General features: G+C 43.0%; 1 protein-coding gene and 1 long non-coding RNA gene across 5 annotated transcripts in view; both read right to left on the reverse strand.

The window, feature by feature from the left end:
• Positions 1–278: 278 nt before the first annotated feature.
• Positions 279–11,507, reverse strand: LOC308471251. Its single transcript, XR_013982842.1, has 3 exons — positions 11,090–11,507; positions 3,949–4,069; positions 279–2,154 (listed from the first exon to the last, which is right to left on the reverse strand). It is a non-coding gene; the product is annotated as an uncharacterized lncRNA (long non-coding RNA).
• Positions 11,508–11,950: 443 nt separating this feature from the next.
• PECAM1 (platelet and endothelial cell adhesion molecule 1) overlaps positions 11,951–23,476 on the reverse strand; it is a 44,323-nt gene continuing 32,797 nt past the window's right edge. For all 4 annotated transcript variants that reach the window (XM_080994521.1, XM_080994520.1, XM_080994519.1 and 1 more), the window contains 2 exons: positions 20,578–20,600; positions 11,951–14,453 (listed from right to left, as the gene is read on the reverse strand). In XM_080994521.1, coding sequence (XP_080850647.1) covers positions 14,424–14,453; positions 20,578–20,600 — 53 coding nt within the window. In that variant the 3' untranslated portion in view covers positions 11,951–14,423. The remainder of the gene's footprint in view (positions 14,454–20,577; positions 20,601–23,476) is intronic.

Here is a 23,476-nt window from a genome sequence, read left to right on the forward strand (position 1 = left end):
TAACGTATATTTGTTCACCAATTATACAAATCAGGATTTGTGGCAGTCTGGGATTGTTGCTTTTGCTTCTGGTTTCATTTCCGCAAACCGGGGAGAGGTGAAAACCTATTCAGGAGCTGGTATATACATAGCCTGCTTGGGTTTCTATTTCAAAGGAATCGCTTCTGATTTACAGCAACATATTTTCATCTGAAAGTGCCCCAAGCTCTAGCACCACATGAAAATTGGATTTAAACAAAGCAAATCTACAAAAAAATAAATAAATACTAGGGCTGGCTGGCTAAGTATAGACCATTCTGTTTCATTTTAAATTAATGGGACTCAAGTTCAAGTATCTTTCTCCGGTTTGGGGCTATTGACAGGGTCTACAGTATAGCCCAGATCCCCATTAATTAGCTTAGCATGCAAAGTTTAAGGGCTCATCCAGACTTCTGCTTTCCCCCAGGAAAACCCAGAAATCTTGGACTCAAGCATCCTCTTAGTAAACCCAGGGGAGACAAAGCTCATAATCAGATACCATGCACAGAAAGAAAGTTAAAACATCACGTTGTGTTTCTCAAAGGCATCATCTCCAGGCCTCGCTCTCCCATAACTGATACTTGGGGGAAGAGGGAGGCACGTTGTTGATGAGGTCACTACACAGTTTGTTCCGAGTCAGTGGTAAAGAGTTTGTTTCTCAGGGGAAACTGCAAGGAAAACATGCGACAAGCAGAAAACTGCTTGGACTTGTGCTTTCTAGGCGCAGGAGAAGTGGAAATGTGAAGAAGCCCATAGTGCCAGGCTGGTCCTTGAGAGCATAGAGTGAAAAAAAGGTCTGTGTTGGAAGTTGTGAGAATTAACCAACCATTGGAAATCCAGGGTTTAAATACCACTTTGAACCAATGTTAGGTTATAGAAAGGGGAGGGGGTCTTTGGGATAAGTGATTTGCTGTAACACCTATACAGTGGTGCCTCGGGTTAAGTACTTAATTCGTTCCGGAGGTCCATTCTTAACCTGAAACTGTTCTTAACCTGAAGCACCACTTTAGCTAATGGGGCCTCCTGCTGCTACCGCGCCGCCGCTGCACGATTTCTGTTCTCATCCTGAAGCAAAGTTCTTAACCCGAGGTAATATTTCTGGGTTAGCAGAGTCTGTAACCTGAAGCATATATAACTTGAAGCGTATGTAACCTGAGGTACCACTGTATAGCTTTGTTTCATTGTTTTTTCCCTACAAGTTCCCATTTCCCACTTTGTTTACTCTGCTCGGTTGTAACTGAAAGAATGTTCCCCCGAGTGCGACATAACAACTGGTTGTCTTGGGGCCTAGGTTCATTGCAATATTATGTATGAGGAACGCATTATCTTTACATGAGACGTTAATTAAATTTTGCTGGTAACACTAGATTACTGTGGTGATCATTTACATAATGTATTAGGAGCCCAGGCAGCCTTCTAGAACATGTTCAAGATAAAGATTTGTACAATCATAATGGGTGGCGCTGTGGTCTACACCACAGAGCCTCTTGGGCTTGCCGATCGGAAGGTCAGTGGTTCAAATCCGCGTGGTGGGATGAGCTTCCATTGCTTTGTCCCAGCACCTGCCAACCTAGCAGTTCGAAAGCATACCAGTGCAAGTAGATAAATAGGTACTACAGTGTTGGGAAGGTAAATGGTGTTTCCATGCGCTCTGGCACTCATCACGGTGTTCTGTTGTGCCAGAAGCAGCTTAGTCATGCTGGCCACATGACCTGGAAAGCTGTCTGCGGACAAACGCCGGCTCCCTTGGCCTGAAAGCGAGATGAGTGTCACAACCCCATAGTTGCCTTTGACTGAGGTCCTTTACCTTATGTTTGTCAACGTTTACTCATGCCACAATCTACAGAAATAAACCATAGAAGAAGTTCAGATTGGCACACCTCTTTACAAACCTAAACCCAGAAATTTCTCATTGCTTCAGGAGAAAGGAATGCATAGCAACACGGATTGTTCATGTTTCTCATAGACAACAAAATCAGCAAATAATTATGAGGCAAAAAATAAAAAGTAAAGCAGGATAGGCTACCTTAATAATACAGTATGTTACTCATGCAATCCAGAGAAGTTATTGAATGTCTTAACACTGTTCTTGTCTTTCTTTTATAGGAACAAGTACTGCCAATCTCGGTTCAACACCTAAAGACAAGCAAGAAATAATTAAAGAGCGAGGTCTGCGTCCCTTTCATTTTTTTTGACCATCCAACCAGAAGTTGCTAGATCAGACATTAGTGTTTCTCTGATAGCTACCTCTTTGAAACCAAATATAGAAGTTTTTCAAAGAACATGACATGACAGGGATGATTAGGTCTTGCAATTATAGTCAAAGACTGTCATCCATACTCAGCAAAGGGTGGATAAATTAGAGCTTTCAGTTCGGTGCCGAAATGTTTAACAAATGGCCCATGAAAACATTTTTGCCACCAGGGGTCAGAAGTGGCATAGCACTCAAATGGTAGGAGCTTCCCACCTCCTAACTAAATGATGATATTTCCTTTCAGACCAGAGGACGAACAAGCAGACTGCGGAAATTTGGCCAGAGGAGGTAATTTCCAGAGGAGGTAATTCTAATGTAATGACTGAAGGTTAATATTCTTCTCTTCAGTACGTTTCCGAGCACAATTCAAAGTGTTGGTGTTGACCTTTAAAGCCCTAAATGGCCTTGGCCCAGTATACCTGAAGGAGTGTCTCCACCCCCATCATTCTGCCTGGACACCGAGGTCCAGTGCCGAGGGCCTTCTGGCGGTTCCCTCATTGCAAGAAGCAAAGCTACAGGGAACAGGGTAGAGGGCCTTCTTGGTAGTGGCGCCCGCCCTGTGGAACGCCCTCCCATCAGATGTCAAAGAGATAAACAACTACCTGACATTCAGAAGACATCTGAAGGCAGCCTTGTTCAGGGAAGTTTTTAATGTGTGACATTTTAGTGTATTTTTGGTCTTTGTTGGAAGCTGCCCAGAGTGGCTGGGAAAACCCAGCCAGATGGGCAGAGTACAAATAAATCATCATCATCATCTCTGGAGAACTTTGGGCTACTCTAGCAAAATATTTATTACTTTTTTATTTTTTGCATAGTGCATGTCAAATTTGTTGGGTTATTCCTTTTTTATTTTTGGCATGGTGCATATCAAGTTTCTTGTGGTGCACGGGTCAGCTGTTAGCCATCATTCCTGTAGAAACCTTAAAAACAGAGTGGTCGGGGAAGGGTGGTAGCTTATCAGAAGTTCCCAAGTTCAATTCCCAACATATCCAGTTGGGGCTGTGAGAGACGCCAATCAAAAACCCAGGAGAGCCACTTCTAGTCAGTGTAGACCATGGGTCAGCAAACTTTGTCAGCAGGGGGCCAGTCCGCTGTCCCTCAGACCTTGTGGGGGGCCAGACTATCTTTTTTGGGGGGAATGAATGAATTCCTATGCCCCACAAATAACCCAGAGATGCATTTTAAATAAAAGGACACTTTCTACTCGTGTAAAAACACGCTGATTCCAGGACCGTCCGTGGGCTGGATTTAGAAGGCGATTAGGCTGGATCTGGCCCCCGGGCCTTAGTTTGCCTACCCATGGTGTAGACAGTCCTGAGCTGGCTGGACCAATGCTTTGGCTCAATACAGAGCATCTTTCTTTCTATGTTCCTAAACTAAAGATGGAGAAAGCAAACCTGGTCTCCAATCCCCTGCAAAAACGGAATGGTCAGCAAAAGGGTTGTGCATTGGGAGACTGAGTTGCATCTGCACACCTGCCACAACCAAGAGACCTGCAGGTCTGTCCACAAGTTGCTAATTAGGATAATCCAAGAACAATGCTTGTTCTTCTAGCTTCCTCACGCCAAAACAAGAACTGCCAGGTGAAGAATAGCCATTTGCAATGTGACAAAACATGAGAAGGAAGGGGAAATCATCACCTTCCAATTAGGAGTAGAGGTGTTTGTGTTTCCTACCTGCAGTTTAGGCAGACACCCTACAATTCCAGGCAGCCAATAAAAACAGGAAGTGTCTCACTGTCATAGTTGTTGCAGAATCATAGCAAACTACTCAAGCATGGGGCCCACTCTGGGAAGGCTGAAGAGGGGGGAACAGAGAAAAAAATTGGTGGGTTGCTAAGTAACAAGCCACCTGTCTCCTCTTGCTTGAGGACACTATGCATCAAGGCGCCGCCCGCAAGAAGTGATGCCTAACAATGCCATCTCTTGTCTCCACTTTTGTGCCAAGAAATGCTGTGTTAAATGAACCAGATTATTAATATCACAACAACATATTTCATGCCTCAGGAATTCAAGATTCCAGCAAAGAAGCAAAGTTGAATTTCCTTCTGTTTATTTTCTCCTGCTGCAGCAGCAGCATAAAACAGACAGCAGAGAGGTAGCACAGAAGAGTGCTTGCTCCAAGAGAAAATGAAATCAGCAAACAAAGAGGAAATTTGTTGATGCGGAAATGTGAGCTATTGCAAGTGATAAAGAGTTTGTCATTCTGGTACTTTCTTGCTGCAGTACCTGCGGCTCTTCCTTCCGGGCACCTGCAGCGCATCAAGAAATAGCACACCAGGCATCAGTGTTCCTAGAGCACGAAAGCACACTGCCAGGCACATCTTTTATCTCTTTGGCAACTGGAAATCAGGTGCTGGTAAGTCAAATGAATAGGTTCCTCTTGTTCCAAATAGAGTAAAGATGGTGCATTAGAAATTAGGGTCAGATCGAGTAATCCAACAGGTAGGTGGGCGTGTTTGTGTCCATGTGTATGTTTTGAACTGTAGTGCAGCGATCTGTGAATAGCTGTCAACTTAGATTTGAAAATAAGGGACCAGCAGCCTCGAAAATAAGGGATCAGCAGCCAAAATAAGGGATTTTCCGAACACAGGCATGTTCAACTTCTGAGCCCCTCTGAGCCAAAGGCAGAAAGCCCAGCCAGCAGCCAAACGAAGCCTCAAGCGGTGGTTCCCACAGCGCAGCAACCCAGCAAAGGGGATGCAGCAAGGAAAACCACCGTCACCTCTCTGCTGGGAAGCGCTGAGCAAAGGCGAGTCCCCAGGCAATGCGGCCGATTTGATCGGCGCAAGGCATGCAAGCTCCACCCCCCAGTCGTTCTTAGACTCCTTATTGGGTGAGCAACGCAGCCAAGCAACACAGTTGGAGCTTCCCTCCTCCCTGGCTGGCAGGCAGGGAGGGAGAGGAGCTGCTTACTTTGAAACCCGGGAAATTTAAGGGACATCATCAATAAGGGACAGCAGCGGGACACAGCGTTGGGATAAGGGACTTTCCCACCAAATAAGGGACAGCTGACAGCTATGGAGATCTGTGTAATCCTTACAGATGATTGGCTATCTGAAATGAGAACAAATATACGACACCCCCCCCCGCCACATCGTTTTGGGCCGAGTCAGGATTTCAAGAAGCTGTGCCTACTTGCAGAGCCCAAGGCAGGTTGCTGAAGGTTGTTTTTTTTTGGGGGGGGGGGGACTGTATTCACCAGAGCACAGGAAGCCAACGCAATGCCCTCCAGATATTGTTGGACTACAACTCCCATCATCCTTCACAGTTGTTCATGCTGCCTGGAGCATCGTGTTGGATACCCCTGCACCACAGTACAGGGCTTCTGTGCCTTTAATAATTGCATTGAAGATGGACCCTTGGCAGATATAGTTTGCCATGTCATGTTGCTACAGGGATGGAAAAACATCCCCTCTTCTACATCATTATTGAAGGTGCAAGGGTCCTCTGTTCTATGGTATCTGATTGTCCTGTGACCATCTTCTGTGGTTTTTTGGGTGATTGATAGCTATGGTTTTTTTTAAGGGGGTAGAATGTTCAATATGGAAACTTAATACCAAGATGAGGAATGAAACTGAAATACTATGAGAGTCTCCACAGAGTTATAATCGAGGGAAAGCCCACTGGCAACTGAGGAAAGAGAAGTGTTCTCTGAACTTCTGTTGTGATAGGCTATCGCTGATTCTTTTTCAAGTGGAAAGACTTGAAGCAAGCCAGCTGTGCCAAGATATACCAGGAAAACTTGGAACATGGCTTAATGTGTCCCAGAGAGCTCAGTAAGTTCCTGACCTATGATTTCACGGAAGTCAGCCAGGTTTTCTGCACTGACTTTGGACCAGTTTCTCAGGCTGCAGCCCTATCCCCACTTACCAAGGAGTCTCTTTGAACTCAATGGTCTTTTCATCTGAGTAGACATGCACAGGATCACACTTTTAGGGTGCATACAGACACAAACCTTTTCATGTGAGCTTTCCAAATCTTCTCGTTAGCGAGTTTCATCAATGATGCATCGGTGCATCATTCATCAATGATGCATCACACCTGGTGTGATTTGCCATTGCAGTGCCACATAAGTATCGTGTCTCAAGGCAATCACACCAAGAAGCGTTGCTGTTTCCTGCTCCCTTTCTTAGCCGGAATCCTCCTCCCTTCACCCCTACTGCCTACCCTGTAAATGTGCACTGGTGAATAAAGGAAACTTGTAGTGCAGTACCAGCTATGTCCCCTCTGAAGGAGCTCTGTACGCCCTGCTGAATTCAATGGGACTTACTCCTGGGCAAGTGAGATTAGAATTGCAGTCATGGACTGTAGCCTTTCCCATCTCCTCAGAAATTTCTCTCTGCATCCCCCACAAATACAAGCTTTTACAAATGGGCTCTTTCCCTTGCCACAAAAGCAGAGAAGCTACCAGAGAAGAATAGAAGGCTGCTTGCCTATGGATACCAGATTTTTTTCAGTGAATCCGGGGACACTTTTTTGGGGGGGGGGGGAGAAGCTGAGTAGCAACAGGGAGTCATAGTAGTGGGGATGGTGAGGCAAAAGACCCTGGGCCCAAGCACACATGCATATTGTAAAATGGTGCAAAGCCCTTCTTTCGCACCCTGTGAAACATAAATGTGCAGTTTTTTAAAAAACTGGGCAACGGCCGCCCGCAACTCCTGAGCCTCCCCATATCAGTCACAACAAAGGGGGAAGGCGGCAGACCTGTACCGCCGGACGTCCCCAGTTCCCCTTCGGCAGTGGCGGCGGCAGTGGCAGTCAGCAGCCCGGAGCCAGCCTGGTAGCGCAGTTGGCTCTGGCTGGCTTCAGGAGCTGCTCGCTGCTCACTGCTGTGGCGCACACCATTTTTCCTCGCCGGAAGTCCCCATATGATGTGTTGCGCACAAGACACATCATATGGGGACTTCCAACGAGGAAAAATGGCGGGTGCCACGGCAGCGAGCAGCTCCTGAAGCCAGCCAGAGCCAACTGCGCTACCAGGCTGGCTCCGGGCTGCTGAGGCTGCCGCTGCCATGTTTCCCAGGGACAGATTTGCAAATCCGGGGACTGTCCCAGGAACCAGGGACGTCTGGTAACCCTATGCTTGCCTGCATGCCCTGTGAGGTGCAAAGTGGCCATGTGTATCCCACCAGCCCTGGAATAACCTGAGACTTAAAAGATATTATATCATTAAAGGTAAAGGGACCCCTGACCACTAGGTCCAGTCCTGGCCGACTCTGGGGTTGCGGCGCTCATCTCGCATTATTGGCCGAGGGAGCCGGCGTCCAGCTTCCGGGTCATGTGGCCAGCATGACTAAGCCGCTTCTGGTGAACCAGAGCAGCGCACGGAAACGCCATTTACCTTCCCGCCGGAGCGGTACCTATTTATCTACTTGCACTTTGACGTGCTTTTGAACTGCTAGGTTGGCAGGAGAAGGGACCGAGCAGCGGGAGCTCCTCCCATTGCGGGGATTCTTGTTAAATTTGAATACCACCTTTCACCTGGTTCACAACATAAAAACACAAACTGAGAACACAGAATGCATAATATAAAATAATAATAATAATAATAATAATAATAATAATAATAAACAACCCTCCTCCTCCCATGAATGGGGGTGGGGTAGGGTTGCCCTATTTCAAACAGATCCGGACAGAAAAGTTGGTGAGTTTTTTTTAGTTTTACCCAAAGTTGTTAAGCTTTTTGGGCAAAAAAAAGCCGTTTTAGAGCTATTTTTATGGGGAAACGGCATTGCCGACGTAGATGCAGTATTCAGTATATGTACGGACAAACGGCAGCCCTAGAGTGGGGGATAGTCTGGAACTCAGAACTTGCCCACTCACCTCTTTCTAGATGCAGAATTTGAGACATCGCAGCATGGAACTCCAATCAGCAGACAGCAGTAGATAGGCTTGCAACAGCAACTGGTGAGCATTGCAAGAGGGAACTCCAGAATGAGCCAGCAGAGGCTTCTGTGGCTCTGCAACTTCAAGCCAATAGGAATTTCTAAGATAGATCTAGGGCAGCTCTTGCTTCCCCTCCTAGGTGGATTTCACTTCAGCAAAAGTGATTTAGTCTGTGGTGATTCAGCCGGCAAGGTTTAGCAATCCCTTAACTGAAGCATTCAGCGGGAGACCAGTTTTTCAAAGCCCTCTCCCCTTCACAAAGATAAAGCTTCCCCTCTCCCTGACCAGATCTGTGAGCCCTTCTCTCCGGAGTCACTTTGGTTCAAGATGAACCAGCATCAGCGCTCTTACTGAGGATAGGTAGCTGACAGGGAGGCCAGGCACCCTTCTGTTCAATAACTTAGTCCAACAGTTACAATAAAACATGAAATGCAATTCTATCCAACATGCAAATGAGTGTGACATGCTGGATTCAGACACTTAATGTTTTCTCTGCCCTTTCTGCAATTTTACTATCTCTGCAATGTTACATGCAGACAACAGGAAGTAAATTAGGCAGCCCCTGTTAGTTTTCTCTCTCTGGAAAACCCTTTCCTACTGAATGCTGATGGGAAAGAGTCTATACCCCTTCCAAAAGGGGCTCTAAAACAAGTTGCCTTCAATCTGGAAAGATTCCCTTAGCTCGTATTTTCGTAAAAGGCAACAGTCTTCAATGATAAGGGTTGCCCAATTTCATCTCACTTCAGGGTATTACCAGGCAAACAGAAACAGTACATGACACTCAAGGGAGTATTCCTACCTTATGAGATTGCTTTTCTTGAGAACTACTGTCCCCTCAAACATCGTTCAAATGAACCCAATTAATTTCAGTGGTGAAGCCTTGCTAATGGTCTCGTCAAAGGTCAACCACATTTTGTTTTATGGCTGTTGATCCAGCCTTGGCGAGACAGCAGATACACAGAGAACTAAACATCCAGAGTTTTAATGGCTCATTGTTTGCATCTTGTTGAAACCAAGCCCAGATTTGAACTGAGTCGACACAAAGATCTTTCCAAAGTCTTACGCTTAGCTGCCAGATGGACATTCTTGGCTTCCAAAACCTTTTGTCTGAATAAAAGGACATTGACCTCTTGAATACTCCAGTCCCCTTCTACAAGGCTGGACCGCAAACTACTTCTGTAGGTATACTTGTACCTACAAATGTAGGTATGAAAATGCATTCATTTTGCTTGATCTTAGCTGTGCCACAGACTTGTTGGCTTAATCAATTGACTCTCTTCAGAGACCTGCAGTTTCATGAGGGAGGCTGGGAAGGGTTGTTTCACACCATACATTTAAAGCACTTTTTTTGCCCCCAAGAATCCTGGGGACCGTAGTTTAAGGGTGCTGGGAATTCTAGTTCTGTGAGGAGAAACTACAGTTTCCAGGATTCTTTGGAGGGGTAGAATGTGTTCAATGCTTCAAATGTGTTCTACATGAACAGTGTGTGTTGTTGTTGTTGTTGTTTAGTCGTTTAGTCGTGTCCGACTCTTCGTGACCCCATGGACCAGAGCACGCCAGGCACGCCTGTCTTCCACTGCCTCCCGCAGTTTGGTCAAACTCATGCTGGTAGCTTCGAGAACACTGTCCAACCATCTCGTTCTGTCGTCCCCTTCTCCTTGTGCTCTCCATCTTTCCCAACATCAGGGTCTTTTCCAGGGAGTCTTCTCTTCCCATGAGGTGGCCAAAGTATTGGAGCCTCAGCTTCACGATCTGTCCTTCCAGTGAGCACTCAGGGCTGATTTCCTTCAGAATGGATAGGTTTGATCTTCTTGCAGTCCATGAGACTCTCAAGAGTCTCCTCCAACACCATAATTCAAAAGCATCAATTCTTCAGCGATCAGCCTTCTTTATGGTCCAATACTTTGGCCACCTCATGAGAAGAGAAGACTTCCTGGAACACAGCCTTAAAGTACACAGCCTTAAACTGCATCTTCATTCTGCAACACACGAAGAGGAGTACTGACAGCTCCAACTCAGATCAGAATATATATATTTTTTAAAAAAGAAAACACTTATTCCACCACCTTTTTCCTTATCTATCTGTAAAAGGGAACGGAAACTGAGATATATATAGATCTGCAGTAGCTACAAGCTAGGATGACCAGGTGAAAAACAGTGCAGGATTCTGCACCTTAAATACTTCTGTAGAAAAGGACATTTCAATAGGAGATGCTTGCATTATAAGCTATTCCTACCCTGACTTTGCATTCTATATGGTGCTTTCCAGTAGCCTTTGAATAATTAAGTCCTTGTTGAACTCACTGAGACTTAGACTTCCAAGAAGAGGAGGTTTGTGCTTTAAAATGTTCCATAAATTTGTTTATTATGAATAATACTATAGTAAGAAATCAAGTCCTAGCATGGCCCGAAGAATATGGGCTGAAAAGCTATTGGAACGCTTCAGGTTACAGACTCCGTTAACCCAGAAATAGTACCTTGGGTTAAGAACTTTGCTTCAGGATGAGAACAGAAATTGTGCTCCGGCGGCGCGGCAGCAGCAGGAGGCCCCATTAGCTAAAGTGGTGCTTCAGGTTAAGAACAGTTTCAGGTTAAGAACAGACCTCCGGAACGAATTAAGTACTTAACGCAAGGTACCACTGTATATTTTTTTAATGTTTTAAAATATATGTGGAATTTGCCATTAGCTCACTGGCACCATCTAGTGTCACATTTGTATAATGCACTTAAAACGTTATATTTGCAACTGTATAGCTGAGTCCCAAGATGCTAAAGGTGGCTCTGTTAGGGTTCAGAGGAACTCTTGTATGGAGCATTTGTACAGGAATGTGTCCTATTCTACACAGGCCAATTTCCACAGTGCTACACTTGGAGCTTGATGGTCTTACTGGAGTGGAGAGGGCTATTTAACATGTGTTATTTCACTTACTTCAACACGGAGGAAGCCAACCCTGCTGCATTCTGCTGAATTGGGTCTTGCCCCAAAGTCCTACCCTGACAGCTGGTCATCATCACAGAGAAGCAGATTGCTGATCTTCTCCCCGTGCCCTGCAAAGCAGGCAAGGGAAGGTGGGTGGATGCAAAGACATGGTTAGACAAAGTAATAAGCTACGGCAAGGAGAACCAAAACAGTCCTTCTGGCATAAGGTGTTAGATATTCTTTAAACCTCCACCCCTCCCAAACCTTGGACAGCTGTACCCAAAATGATGTGCATTCCAATTCCAGCTTCTAACAAAAGGGCTGGTATCCACCGAAACAAGAACACCAGTGGACCCTATATTGTGTTTTCATTTTCAGTGTGTACACCTCGTGTGCTTACCTCATTGCCTCTTCCAGGGCACCACTTTGAAGTGCCTTCAGCTAGCACCAGGGATGGGCTTCTTGGCCCTTTGCACAGGGAAAAGTCCCCTAAAGGGACTTTAGCTCTCACTCAGTGGTACACATACACAAGTGAGAGCACTAGGACAATCGTGGGAATGGCATAAGCCGTAGCTTTTTCCCATCATAACTTGATTCAGCTGGATGGGTTGGGCCAAACATTTCTGATAACACACACGGGCTGCCAGACACAGAATTATTGCCAGAATGTCACGCCTGGCTACAGAGAGGCTGCATCCAAGAAAAGTCACACAGACTGTTTCCAAAACCGTGAAGTTCAGAGTCTAAAATTAGCTAACGGCATCACTGAAGCTTTCAACGCAGCTCTCAATCTGATGCCTATCTAACGTCCGCACTTGTATATTCTCACACACGTGTGACAAATGTAATAAGAAAAGATTCCGCCACAAATTACATTTGAGTCAATTCTTTAATTAAATACCTCATCAAATTCAGTGTAATAACATTTGAATGGGGAAGCACGGCCAAGGTTCTCCTAAACGCATTTGCCAAGTGTTGCAAAGAGCCTGCCACTGCTAAACTTTTAAAAAGGCGAGTCTTCAAAAGTGCAATGCAGCAACTGAAGGGAGATTAATTAAAATATATCGCATTGGCAAGAACCTGCGTGGCTCACTCTTTTTTTGTGGTTCGTAATAAACCTTGCTTGAAAAATGGATACCAATCCACAGAGGTAACAAGATTAGTCCCAACATCTGCCTATAGATCATTTAACACAAGGAACATGACTTAAGCCGTGTTTCATTGATATTAGTGTTCTTCACTTCTTTGTTATATGTAGCTTCATGGTTTTTGTGGCTAAATACATTAATAAATTATTGACTGGTGTTATATGTGTTTGAGCATTTACACATCACTTTCTGCTGGAGTCTACGTCCTGCTTTTATGAGCAGCACAAATATCACAGTAGACAGACAGAAGAAGCTTTGCTAAAATCAATGGAAGCTTGCACCAGCATAAAGGCTGCCTTAGGATTACTGCCTTGGGAGTAAGTCCAATAAAAAGTGAGACTACTTATTGGGCTATAAGCATTGCAGCTTTTTGTATCATAGCAATCACTTTAAAATGAAATCCTTACTGTTGTCCTGAGCCAATCCACGCTACATGTTTTAAATGAAATCCCTATTATAAAAGATGTGCCACATATAAGTACAACATTTTCATCATCTTAGTGTCTTTTAAAATTTATCACAAATAAAGGAGAGGGACATTTTGAACTGGAATTATTGAATCCTGGCTTCCCCTCCCATACCCAGGAATCATTTCTGATTTCCAGATTTCCAGAGATATATTCAAGAGAGGATGGAATGGCAAAACACTGCAAATGTAAAATCAAGGTCTGTTTCAAATCCCAACCAAGGATCTAAAGAGTGGACTATGCAGATGTAACCCTTTGGGTAGATGTAATGTGCTAGCGAGGTGGAAATGAGATCATGCCCCCGCTTCCAACATATGTTCAATGTAACTTCTGATAAAGCTAAGCATGTACAAACTGTCTGTGTGTACCCTTTGTGCAAGCAGGAATATGCAAGTGCAGTTTGTATATGTGGAGACTCTTTTAGACAGTGTGCTGAATGTCACAGAGGGTGGATACAGCAAGTATGCTCCTGCTCTGTAATATGACGTCACAATAATATGACGTCTTCACAGTCCTATAATGTATCAGTGATCTCTGCTTTGTGTCATCTGACTCATGGGAAGAACAGTAATTTATGCAGTGAACTGTTAAGCAGCATATGAAAGAACCCTCGATGCAAGAAGTTGTTTGACAAAGAACAACTGAAGCTCACAGTTACACTGGCATTACTCTTTTAGGAAAGTCAGAAACTTTGCACAGATATTCAACTTAAAATATAGTTATTTGGTTCTACTGTGACATGCCCAGGTCTGTAGATGAGGTTGAGTCTCAAAAGCAAAAACCTTCTTTGTCAGACAGCTATAATAGTAGCACTTCTATATATATATAAAAGGCAAATCCTTTAAGGACTTATTTATTGTACACCTTCAGAAAGTGAACGCTGGGGGCAGACAATGGGTGTTTAATAATCGTTTTCTACCCACCCACCTTAGCCACAGAGCACCAAGGCATTCCATGGATGATGCAAACAGGACATGAAATGTCAATGCTACTAAACACACTGGACATTTTTCCTGTGTGTGAAAGAGTGTCATGTTTGTAAGACAGCCCCTGTCCAGAAAAACAATAACCCATTCTGATGTTTTGCTAGCAGCAGCATTTATGCCCACAGATCAATTGCCAGAGTGGCTTGCACTGTCTTCGGGGATCATAGGGAAGTGACCAGATGTAGCTTCACATTTTGGCAGGCATATCATCTCTCCATAAGGGTTTGGAGGACTGAAAACAAGAGAGGTGGGCAAACAGTCTCCATATGTACACACACATCTGTTGATTAGAATGGCATTAAAAACAAATACAGCTCAAACATTGGGGGAGGGTACATCACTCTGGGCTCACCCACATCCTCATGCTTGTCCGATGGCTGCAAAACACAGGTCCAAGTGGTTTTCCGTTTGCCCTGCCGCTTTCCCCAGAAAAAAACCATTCTTTACCACTAAACTGAAGCAAATGTCAATCTGTGGAAAGCCCTACTGAGGTTTGTAAAAAAAAAGCAGGTTTCCTTGGAGGAAGCAGCGGGGCAAGTGGAAGTGTGGGTGAGCCCTATGCGAAGCAGTAGCAGTGGCAGAACAGCAGTAACACTGTATAGATGATGCTAGGTTTGCCCCACGGGGGTTACCAACAGCTCAAGCGAAATGTGACTTCTGAGAGCACCTAAATGCTGCAGAATGTTGGGAACTAGTAGATCGTCCTCCTCCTTGTTTCCACAGGTGTCTGTTGCCTGCTTTTCTAAGTCTCATCAGGAGAACTTTCTATTCGCTGCAAACAATGGGAAGAAAACACAGTAAGCACAAATCCAACAGGTTGATCAAATATGACATCAAAATAGGACACTCCTCTGGACCCAATAAATAGATTGCTAAAAATTAAAAACATGCAAAATCAATTTTGAAAAGTTATGCAATGAACATTGGCATTATGCACGTTGCAGAGGGGAGAGACTCCATCAGGCAAGGCCTCCTTCCACCTGCCTTGCCCCACCCTCCGGCCCTAGGAGTCCTCATAAGGGAGCTGTTCCTGGAGGAAGAACTGTGAGGGGAGAGACTCCATCAGGCAAGGCCTCCTTCCACCTGCCTTGCTCTACCCTCTGCTTCTCAATGTGTATTGTATTGTTTTATGTACTGTGGCTTGCCGTTGTTTTATTGATTATAGTTTAGATATTATTGTAACTGTTGAGTGGATTTCTGTTTAACTTTTATATGTTATTATTATTTTATACTATTCTAATTGTTTGTTGAATGTTACTATTTTGATGTAGGATGCCTATTTTAAAGTTATGTTTTATTATCACATTTTTGCATTGCATTAGATTGTTATAAGATGGACATTTTTTGTTTCTTCAGCTTGTAAACCGCCTTGAGTATAGAAAGGCGGTATACAAATTAAAAATGATGATGATGATTATTGGCTGGGGCTGAAGGGAGTTGGAATCTAACAACTTGTGGAGGATTGCAGGTCCCTCACCCCTGAATTAGAGTCTGGAATATGTTCTAAAGACCTTTGACAAAGAAGAGGTTTTTTCCAAGCATGCGTTCTTCCTTCCCTACTGCATAATTACTGCACATCTGCAATGGTGGGCAACATGAATTGGTCAGCACCAACTCCCCTCAAGGCATTTGGGGTAGCTTTTCTGCCCAGCCAACAAGTACCAATGGACGCGTGAATACAGATGTACTTGAAAGTAAGGTTATCTGAGCAAAATGGACTTCTCATTTCCACACAAAAGACATACCCAGGTGTACCTATAATAATGTATTTATGCGGTTTTTAACTATGTCTCTCTTTGTGTCTCCACAACAACAGTGTAATGTTTTCCCTGGAATTTAAAATGGATGCCTTCAGCACAATAATTTGTTGTTCCATCATAAGTAGTTTCTTCTTAGGTACTGATGAAAACACTTACATCCCCTTCTTAGAGTAGCTGAGTTATTGAAAAGCATCTTTGCTGCAATTCAGAATTTTCTCAAGTGGCTTGGGTTCATTTGACCACAATGGCAGCAGAAGGTGTCCCAAATGGACAGCTGTTCAAAGAGGTAGATAGTAGATAACATCTTCCAATATGGCACCCTTTAAATCTATAGTAATTTAACACTGAAAGTATGTTCTAGCTGTATATTGCTTTAGACCAAATAAAGCAAACCAACGAGACAAAGTAATGGAGGGGGAAATGTTGATAAAGTCAAGCTGCATTGCTGAAGCAAATCAAGCACAATACCAAATTAGTATTTGAAGAAGTGGTTGCTCATTGTTAAGATATTTCCTTTTCATATGTTTTCAGAAACTGGTGGCAGCTATTAAATAACACAGAAAGATTGCCAGCTCTGATTCCAGGAAGGAAACCCCCACCCAGTTCCTTTCTGAGTAATTCAAAATTTGCCCATGATACTTTCAAAACTAGCTTGAGACAGAATTCATTAAGGGGCAAGGAGCACTGTAGAAGCATCTGCAAACAAGTCCCATGCATGACATGCAATGTATGACATCTATAATTCTGAATTAGAACAATTAGAAGAAGATTCATGAGGACAAACAATGAGATTATTATGGGGTGCAGGGGCATATATTAAAGTAATTCCATATATCCCTGCAGTTTTAAAAGTTCAAAGCAGTGGTTCTTACAGCTTCTGTTATAATCGATTAAAACATAAGAAAGAATTGATCCAAATTAAATTCAAAGCAGTTTGATACAATTTGAAAAGTGCAAAAAACAGACAAAAAACCCCCAGCTCTGACTGGTGTACTATAAACTATGTTGGTGGTTTTTATGATCACAGCCCTTCAACATATATTTCAAGCACATGACTTCTTCCAAAGAATCCTAGGAACTGTAATTTCATCCTCACAGAGCTACAGTTCCCACGACCCCTTTAAAAAGCTATAGTCTCCAATATTCTTTGGGGTACATCATGTGCTTTAAATGTATACTGTGCATCTCAGGATGGGGGGAAACATGTTTCCTGTAGGGAACTGGAGGCAATCATTATTCTCTGCAGCACGTTTTTGCTGTGAGGAGACAGTGAAATACATTGTGTGTCTGCAATCTGCATCAGGTGAAACAGTCCTGGAACACCTTGCTTGTGAGAAGCGCCACTTGATTTTCCTACCACCACCACCCCGCCTTAAATAAAACAAATGAAGCTTATGGCCCTTGTTTCTTGAGCACAAACACTTGCAGAGGTAAACCCTTACGTTTCAGAAAACAGGAGGTGAAGAAAGCAAGGGCATCACCCAAAGCAGCAGGGTTGCAGGATTTAAAGCTGGAGATCATTCACATGCCTTGAAATCTTGCAATGCTGAAGGAGATAAAAAGGTAAAGAGACCCCTGACCATTAGGTCCAGTCATGACCGACTCTGGGGTTGTGGCGCTCATCTGGCTTTTTTGGCCGAGGGAGCTGGCGTACAGCTTCCGGGTCATGTGGCCAGCATGACTAAGCCACTTCTGGCGAACCACAGCAGCACACGGAAACGGCGTTTACCTTCCCGCCGGAGTGGTACCTATTTATCTACTTGCACTTTGACGTGCTTTCAAACTGCTAGGTTGGCAAGAGCAGGGACCGAGCAACAGGAGCTCACCCCATCGCGGGGATTCGAACCATCGACCTTCTGATCAGCAAGTCCTAGGCTCTGTGGTTTAACCCACAGCGCCACCTGCATCCCTGCTGAAGGAGATAAGGCAGTCATAATTTCTTCTCTTACCTGTTCCCTGCCTGGCACAGTCACCCACCATCCTCCCCTGCTTAAGCACAGCCTCTCCAGGTATGCCACACTGTAAGAAGGTGGCAGCGTGGGTGGGTGGGTGAGTGGGTTGGGGAGGGAATCGGTAGGAGAAGTTCAGCAGCCCGATCCCTGCCTCAGTGGGGTGTGTAAAAGTATATGGCTGTTCTCTGGTTCGGAATATGTCAACCCTAAAGACTCAGCCAGGTTAAGCACTAATAAGTTCCATTGTCTTCAACATGAGACAGCTTAAGGGTCTGTTTAACTTTCCCATCGAAACAAAAAGCACTTTTCAGCCCAACTCAAAACGTGGTGACACCAGATGTAAATCTAGCTAGATTCAACTGGCCTTCCAAAATTTGGTTGACACTTTTGTCATTTCGGGGAAATCTGTGCCCCTCTCATCCCCAAATAATCTTACCAAACAAGTTCAGCTCTTTTGGGCTAAAATGGCACTATATTCTTATGGTGATGGTGACAATAGATATATAGGATGTTGTCCTTACATACACTCTCTATCTATCTAATCTATCTATCTATCTATCTATCTATCTATCTATCAGATCTGTTTAAGGTCTTATAATTAAAACAGAATCTTTGAATATGCCTAAGAGGTTATAAGAAGCCAGTACAAAGGCAGAATTGTTTTGGTGAGTTTTTGTTGCTTCTATTCTAAAAGTTTTAGAGGTCAATGCCTTGGACATATTCTTATTTTAAAGAAGGAGTGATCGGGGCAAACTATTACATATCTTCTCCTACAAAGCCATTTAGATAGTAACCATCAGTTACTCTTGTTTATTCTTCCACCTTTTTACGTTGACCAAAAATATGCTGCTTTAGAGTCAGAGTGCTTCAGTCGAAAGAGAATTAAATGGAAGAAAATACATTTAACAACATTGCGTGGACCCTGCAAAAAACTTGCACGCATGAGGAGCACTGATCCCACCCCACAAATACCCGCCTGGAAGCACTTTAACAACAAACAATGCAAGTCTAAGGCAACAGAGATATTAAAGCTAATCTGAAATGAACAGGGATGAGGTAACTACTGTTCCTCTGTTAAAATAGGTCTGTTTATATTCTAACAGACTCTGTGACCTTCAGTCCTGTCCCAGTCGGATATAAAGAATACAAAGAGTTTCTTCCTAATCTCACGAGGACTCGGATGCCTATTAACAAGAACACCTATTAACAAGAATATTTTTTGTGTGCGTGTGCATGCATGCACACATTTTGTGTCACTGAGTGATGCAACTGATGCTATTGTGATTCAGAGTCAGGACCTACTCACATCATTATGGGGCATTTGAATATCCTGAATGTGCTATGACTCACATGTGCTTATGGTCACGTGTGATAGTGCAACCAGGCAAAGGACGTGACTTCCTACATCTGTGAGGCTTCGTTTGGAGACTTCCTTGTGAATCCAGTGCCGTCTTCTGACCACACCCAAAGCTTACTGCTGTTGGTTTGCTACTCAAACAGATGCTCACAGCATCCCACTGCTAAATATCACTCTTTGAGCATTCATAAAGGCAAGCTGAAATATACTCAGAGTCGAGTGTGGATTTCATGCTCTTTATTCAGCTCATAGTGGTGAGGAGGAATGGAAGTTCCCCCAGAATGTCTGCTTTATATACATTATTTACACAATGGGCCCCATGTGATTGGCTAATTCCGGGATTCACCTATAGGGCAATCAGGTTGCAGATTCACTTCCACCTGGAGCTGGATTGGGTGGCTCCTGTGGACCAATCAGACTGCTGCATTCTGAATCCTACTGTTCTAGGACCAATCAGACTGCTGCATTCTGAATCCTATTGTTCTAGGACCAATCAGACTGCTACATTCTGAATCCTATTGTTCTAGGACCAATCAGACTGCTGCCTTTTGGATCCTATTCAGCTCAGTACATAACACAAGCCAAAAGCAGTATATGCAGAGGCACACAATGAGGAGGTCCTGGCCTGGGCAGCACCATGTGCTCAATTTCCCCCTGGCTTGTTTCTATAAACAGTGATCATGCACCAGATGAGATAGGGGGAAGTAAAAAGATCCCCCTCAGTCATATTGCTTCCGATGTTGTGATTGCCATGTTTCCAACCTAAGGAAAGCACAAGTACCACTGTAAGAGATCACTAAACAAGTCTTTAAAATATATATGCAATCTGTTTCTGACTACCCACATGGCAACTGGTTCATCTGTGTTCTGTGTTGTTAGAAAAGAAGGCTGTCTTTGTTGTAAAATAAGCATATCATATAAATAAGCATATCTTATATACGTTGTGTATGCAAACTCTCATGGTGTGCCAGAGGCATTTTCTCTTCTAGTTTTTATTATTATTTATTGAATTTATATGCTGCCCTATACCCAGAGGTCTCAGGGCGGTTCACAGAACAAAATCAAAATAAAAACAACAAACCAATAACCCCACTCCAGATCTATAAGTTGCTGTTCTCAGGGAGCAGCAAGAACTTCCTGATTCAGTCTTGTTAAAGGAATGTGAACAGATTTAATAAAATAATAATAATGCTTCGGGACCAAGCTAATCAGTATGCTAGCTATACATATCTGTGCCCTTAAGTGTAGGGTTTGTTTCTTTACACAATTGCCAGAATTGGGTTGTATGTGTTTTTGAGGGAGAATCTGTATCAGGACACTAATGTGGAAGATAGGGAAGATTTTATCCCCCTGCAGTGTGATTCCAAACCAGATCAGACCCACCATACCTGCAATTTGCATTTATTTATTTTCATCCTACCTCCTCTACCTATTTCTCCAAAGACACTCAAGGTTAATGGGTTAATGGATGAAGCTAATGGGTGGGTTACATACATACATACATTTGTGTTTTTAGTTGTATCTGTTTTAATTTATATTATGGGCTGCACTGGGGAAAGGTGCAGATATTAAATAAAAAAGGGAATAAATAAAAAAGCAATAATTAAATTCTTTCAAACATTAAAAAAACTATAATTTACAGAATCTCTCTCTAGTTGCTTATTATTCATATTAGGTTTACCAGCTCAGTATATACACTGTAAGTATACATTGTAAGAAAAAACAAAATACAGAAAGCATTTATTAAAACAGAAATCTAGGCTTCTGCTTTGACAATCGAGTTCTTATCTCCCAAGTTCTTATGGCTGAAATAAAATGCATACTTACTGAATGTCTGTTTCCTCCAGCATCTGAAAATTAAAAAATCTAGTTTAGGAACTGGTAAGAGAGTTAACAAAACAGTGCAAATCAAGGTACAAACAAGAGGTCTAGAATCCATTTTTATCTGAATGCTTTCTAGCTTTCACAGTTACATTTGCAATAAACATATCATGGAATCATAGAATTGTAGAGTTGGAAGGGACCTCCAGGGTCATCTAGTCCAACTCACTTCAATGCAGGAATCTCAGCTAGATCATACATGACAGGTGGCCCTCCAACATCTGCTTATAAACCTCCAAGGAAGGAAAGTCTACCACCTCTCATGGAAGTCTGTTTCACTGCCAAACAGCTCTTACTGCCAGCAAGTTATTCCTGTTGTTTAGTCGGAATCTCCCTTTTTAAAAAGCTTTTACTATCAAAGTGGTTGATTTTAATTTTGAAGTCGAAGCAAAAACTAACGTTTTAATTGCTTTGCCAATTCCGTGGCATTCCTTTGTTGGTAACCATAGTGTGGTTCAAATGTCTGATCCTGTAACAAAAATATGTAATTTGTCCCATAGTACATCCACACCCAAGGACTGGAAAGTGGCCAATATGACACCAGTTTTTTAAAAGGGATCCAAAGGGAAACTGGAAAATCACAGGCCAGATAGTGTAATGTCTAGTTCTAGGAAAACTGGGGGAAAGCATTATATTTTTAAACATATTTTGTTGTTGTTTTTATTACACAAAACGTATCTTTAGAACAAAGAATTAACATCAGACACCTCCCACACCTGTTCCTGTGTGGAAAGCATTACCAAAGCTTATAGAAGAGCAAGATTTCTGCAAGGATACATCCATATTCACTAAACTTTTTTAGTTCTTTTGAGATTGTCAACAAGCATAGAGAGGTGATCCAGTCAACACTGTTTACAGTACTTAGAATCTCAAAAAATCTGCAATAAAATTCTGCATCAGATTCCTAAGTAAGCTTAGCTGTCACAGGATATGAAGGCGGGTCCTTTTATGGATCTGTAGATGGTTAAAGAACAGGAAGCAGAAAGTAGGAATGAAATGACAGTTCTCCCAATAGAGGAATGGAGGAAGTGGAATCCTGAGAAAGATCAGTATTAGGACCTGCCGTTTTGTATTTGCTTATAAATGACCTAGAGTTAGGGGTAAGCAGTGAAGCAGCGAGGTTTGCTGATGACGCCAGGCTGTTCTCATCAAACTACAGCTCCCAAGGTTCGTTGAGGGAAGGTGTTACAGTGTGATATCTTTGTTAATTTATCCTGATTCCCTGTTTTGTGTTCATCTTACCTATTCATGAATAATTTGAAAGTGTATTCCGTTCCATGTAAACTGTTTTTACAATGAAGCAGAAAACTAATTATGTTAAGCAAGAAGAGGAAGTCGGTAAACTCCTTTCAAAAATTATACAGTGGTACCTTGGGTTACAGACGCTTCAGGTTACAGACTCCGCTACCCCAGAAATAGTACCTTGGGTTAAGAACTTTGCTTCAGGATGAGAACAGAAATCGCGCAGCAGCGGGAGGCCTCATTAGCTAAAGTGGTACCTCAGGTTAAGAACAGTTTCAGGTTAGAACGGACCTCCAGAACGAATTAAGTTCTTAACCTGAGGTACCACTGTAATTGTAAATGGGGAAAAATGATACAAAGCTAACATAAGTTTTTACTAAAGAGCTATCTTCATATTATGCTCATTTCTATTTCTGTGTGTAGAATAAAATAAGAAACTCTCAGCCAACATATAGGGTTGCCATATTTCAAAAAGTAAAAACCAGGACACCCCCAAAGTTGTTGAGCTTTCTTTAGACAAATGCCACATTTTGGGAATTCCGCCTTTGAAATCCCAGTAATCTCGGACGTACGGCAGCCTTGCCCTTGCACACAGTTTCAGTGCTAATTAAATACTCTCCCACTATATTGTGCTGAAGTAGCTTCCAAACAGTAAGGAGTTGGCACTGATTCCAGTTCCCATTCTATGCTCTGCCCACCAAAATACAAGGTTGGTCTTGCAATGTGAAGGGGGGAGATGTGCGGGGGGGGGGGAGATGGAGTAGTTGACTCAACTCCTTAATTCATACTGACAGGTCATGATAAAGTAGGCGCAACATTCGGGATTGTTGAAGTAGATGTAGTTCAGAACAGCTCCTTTCACCAACAGTTAGATCAAAGAGCCATTTGAAATAAACAAATCTGAAACAATTTATTAAAGTCACATGTGGCATGCTAAGCATTGTACTACCAGGAAAGAGGAAATTATAAATTTTGTGTATTTCGAAAGCTTCAAATGAAGGGATGTTTGTTAATTATACTGTGGCTGGGTGGGTGTGGAAACCGGGGGAAACCAACGGATATCCCATGTCTTTGTCACCCTAAATCAAAAGTCTAGGTGGCCAGCAATGTTTTACGAGTAGGTCTACAAGTATGTCTCATGGAGGTTTTACAAGTGTGTCTTTATCTGCAGCAAATCCTTTGGTGCAGATATCCTTTGACTTTAATAAAGTGATGCAATTAAATGATTGTTTAGCCCCCAAAATCTGGCCTAAAACAAAACAAAAGCAATGGACATTGTTGCCAGGTTTCACTGCACCCTCTACAAGTCAATCAGGCATGAGTCCCAACTGAAAAAAGAGAGATGCATTGCTCACATACTATATACAGATACAGGTAGGTAGCCATGTTGGTGTGCCGTAGTTGAAACAAAATAAAAAAAATTCCTTCCAGTAGCACCTTAGAGACCAACTAAGTTTGTTATTGGTATGAGCTTTCGTGTGCATGCACATATCTGAAGAAGTGTGCATGCACACGAAAGCTCACACCAACAACAAACTTAGTTGGTCTCTAAAGTGCTACTGGAAGGAATACTATATACAGCAGATATCTAGCTCTCTGGAAT

Source organism: Podarcis pityusensis, assembly GCF_964106645.2.
Source record: "Podarcis pityusensis genome assembly, chromosome: 2".
NCBI lineage: Eukaryota > Metazoa > Chordata > Lepidosauria > Squamata > Lacertidae > Podarcis > Podarcis pityusensis.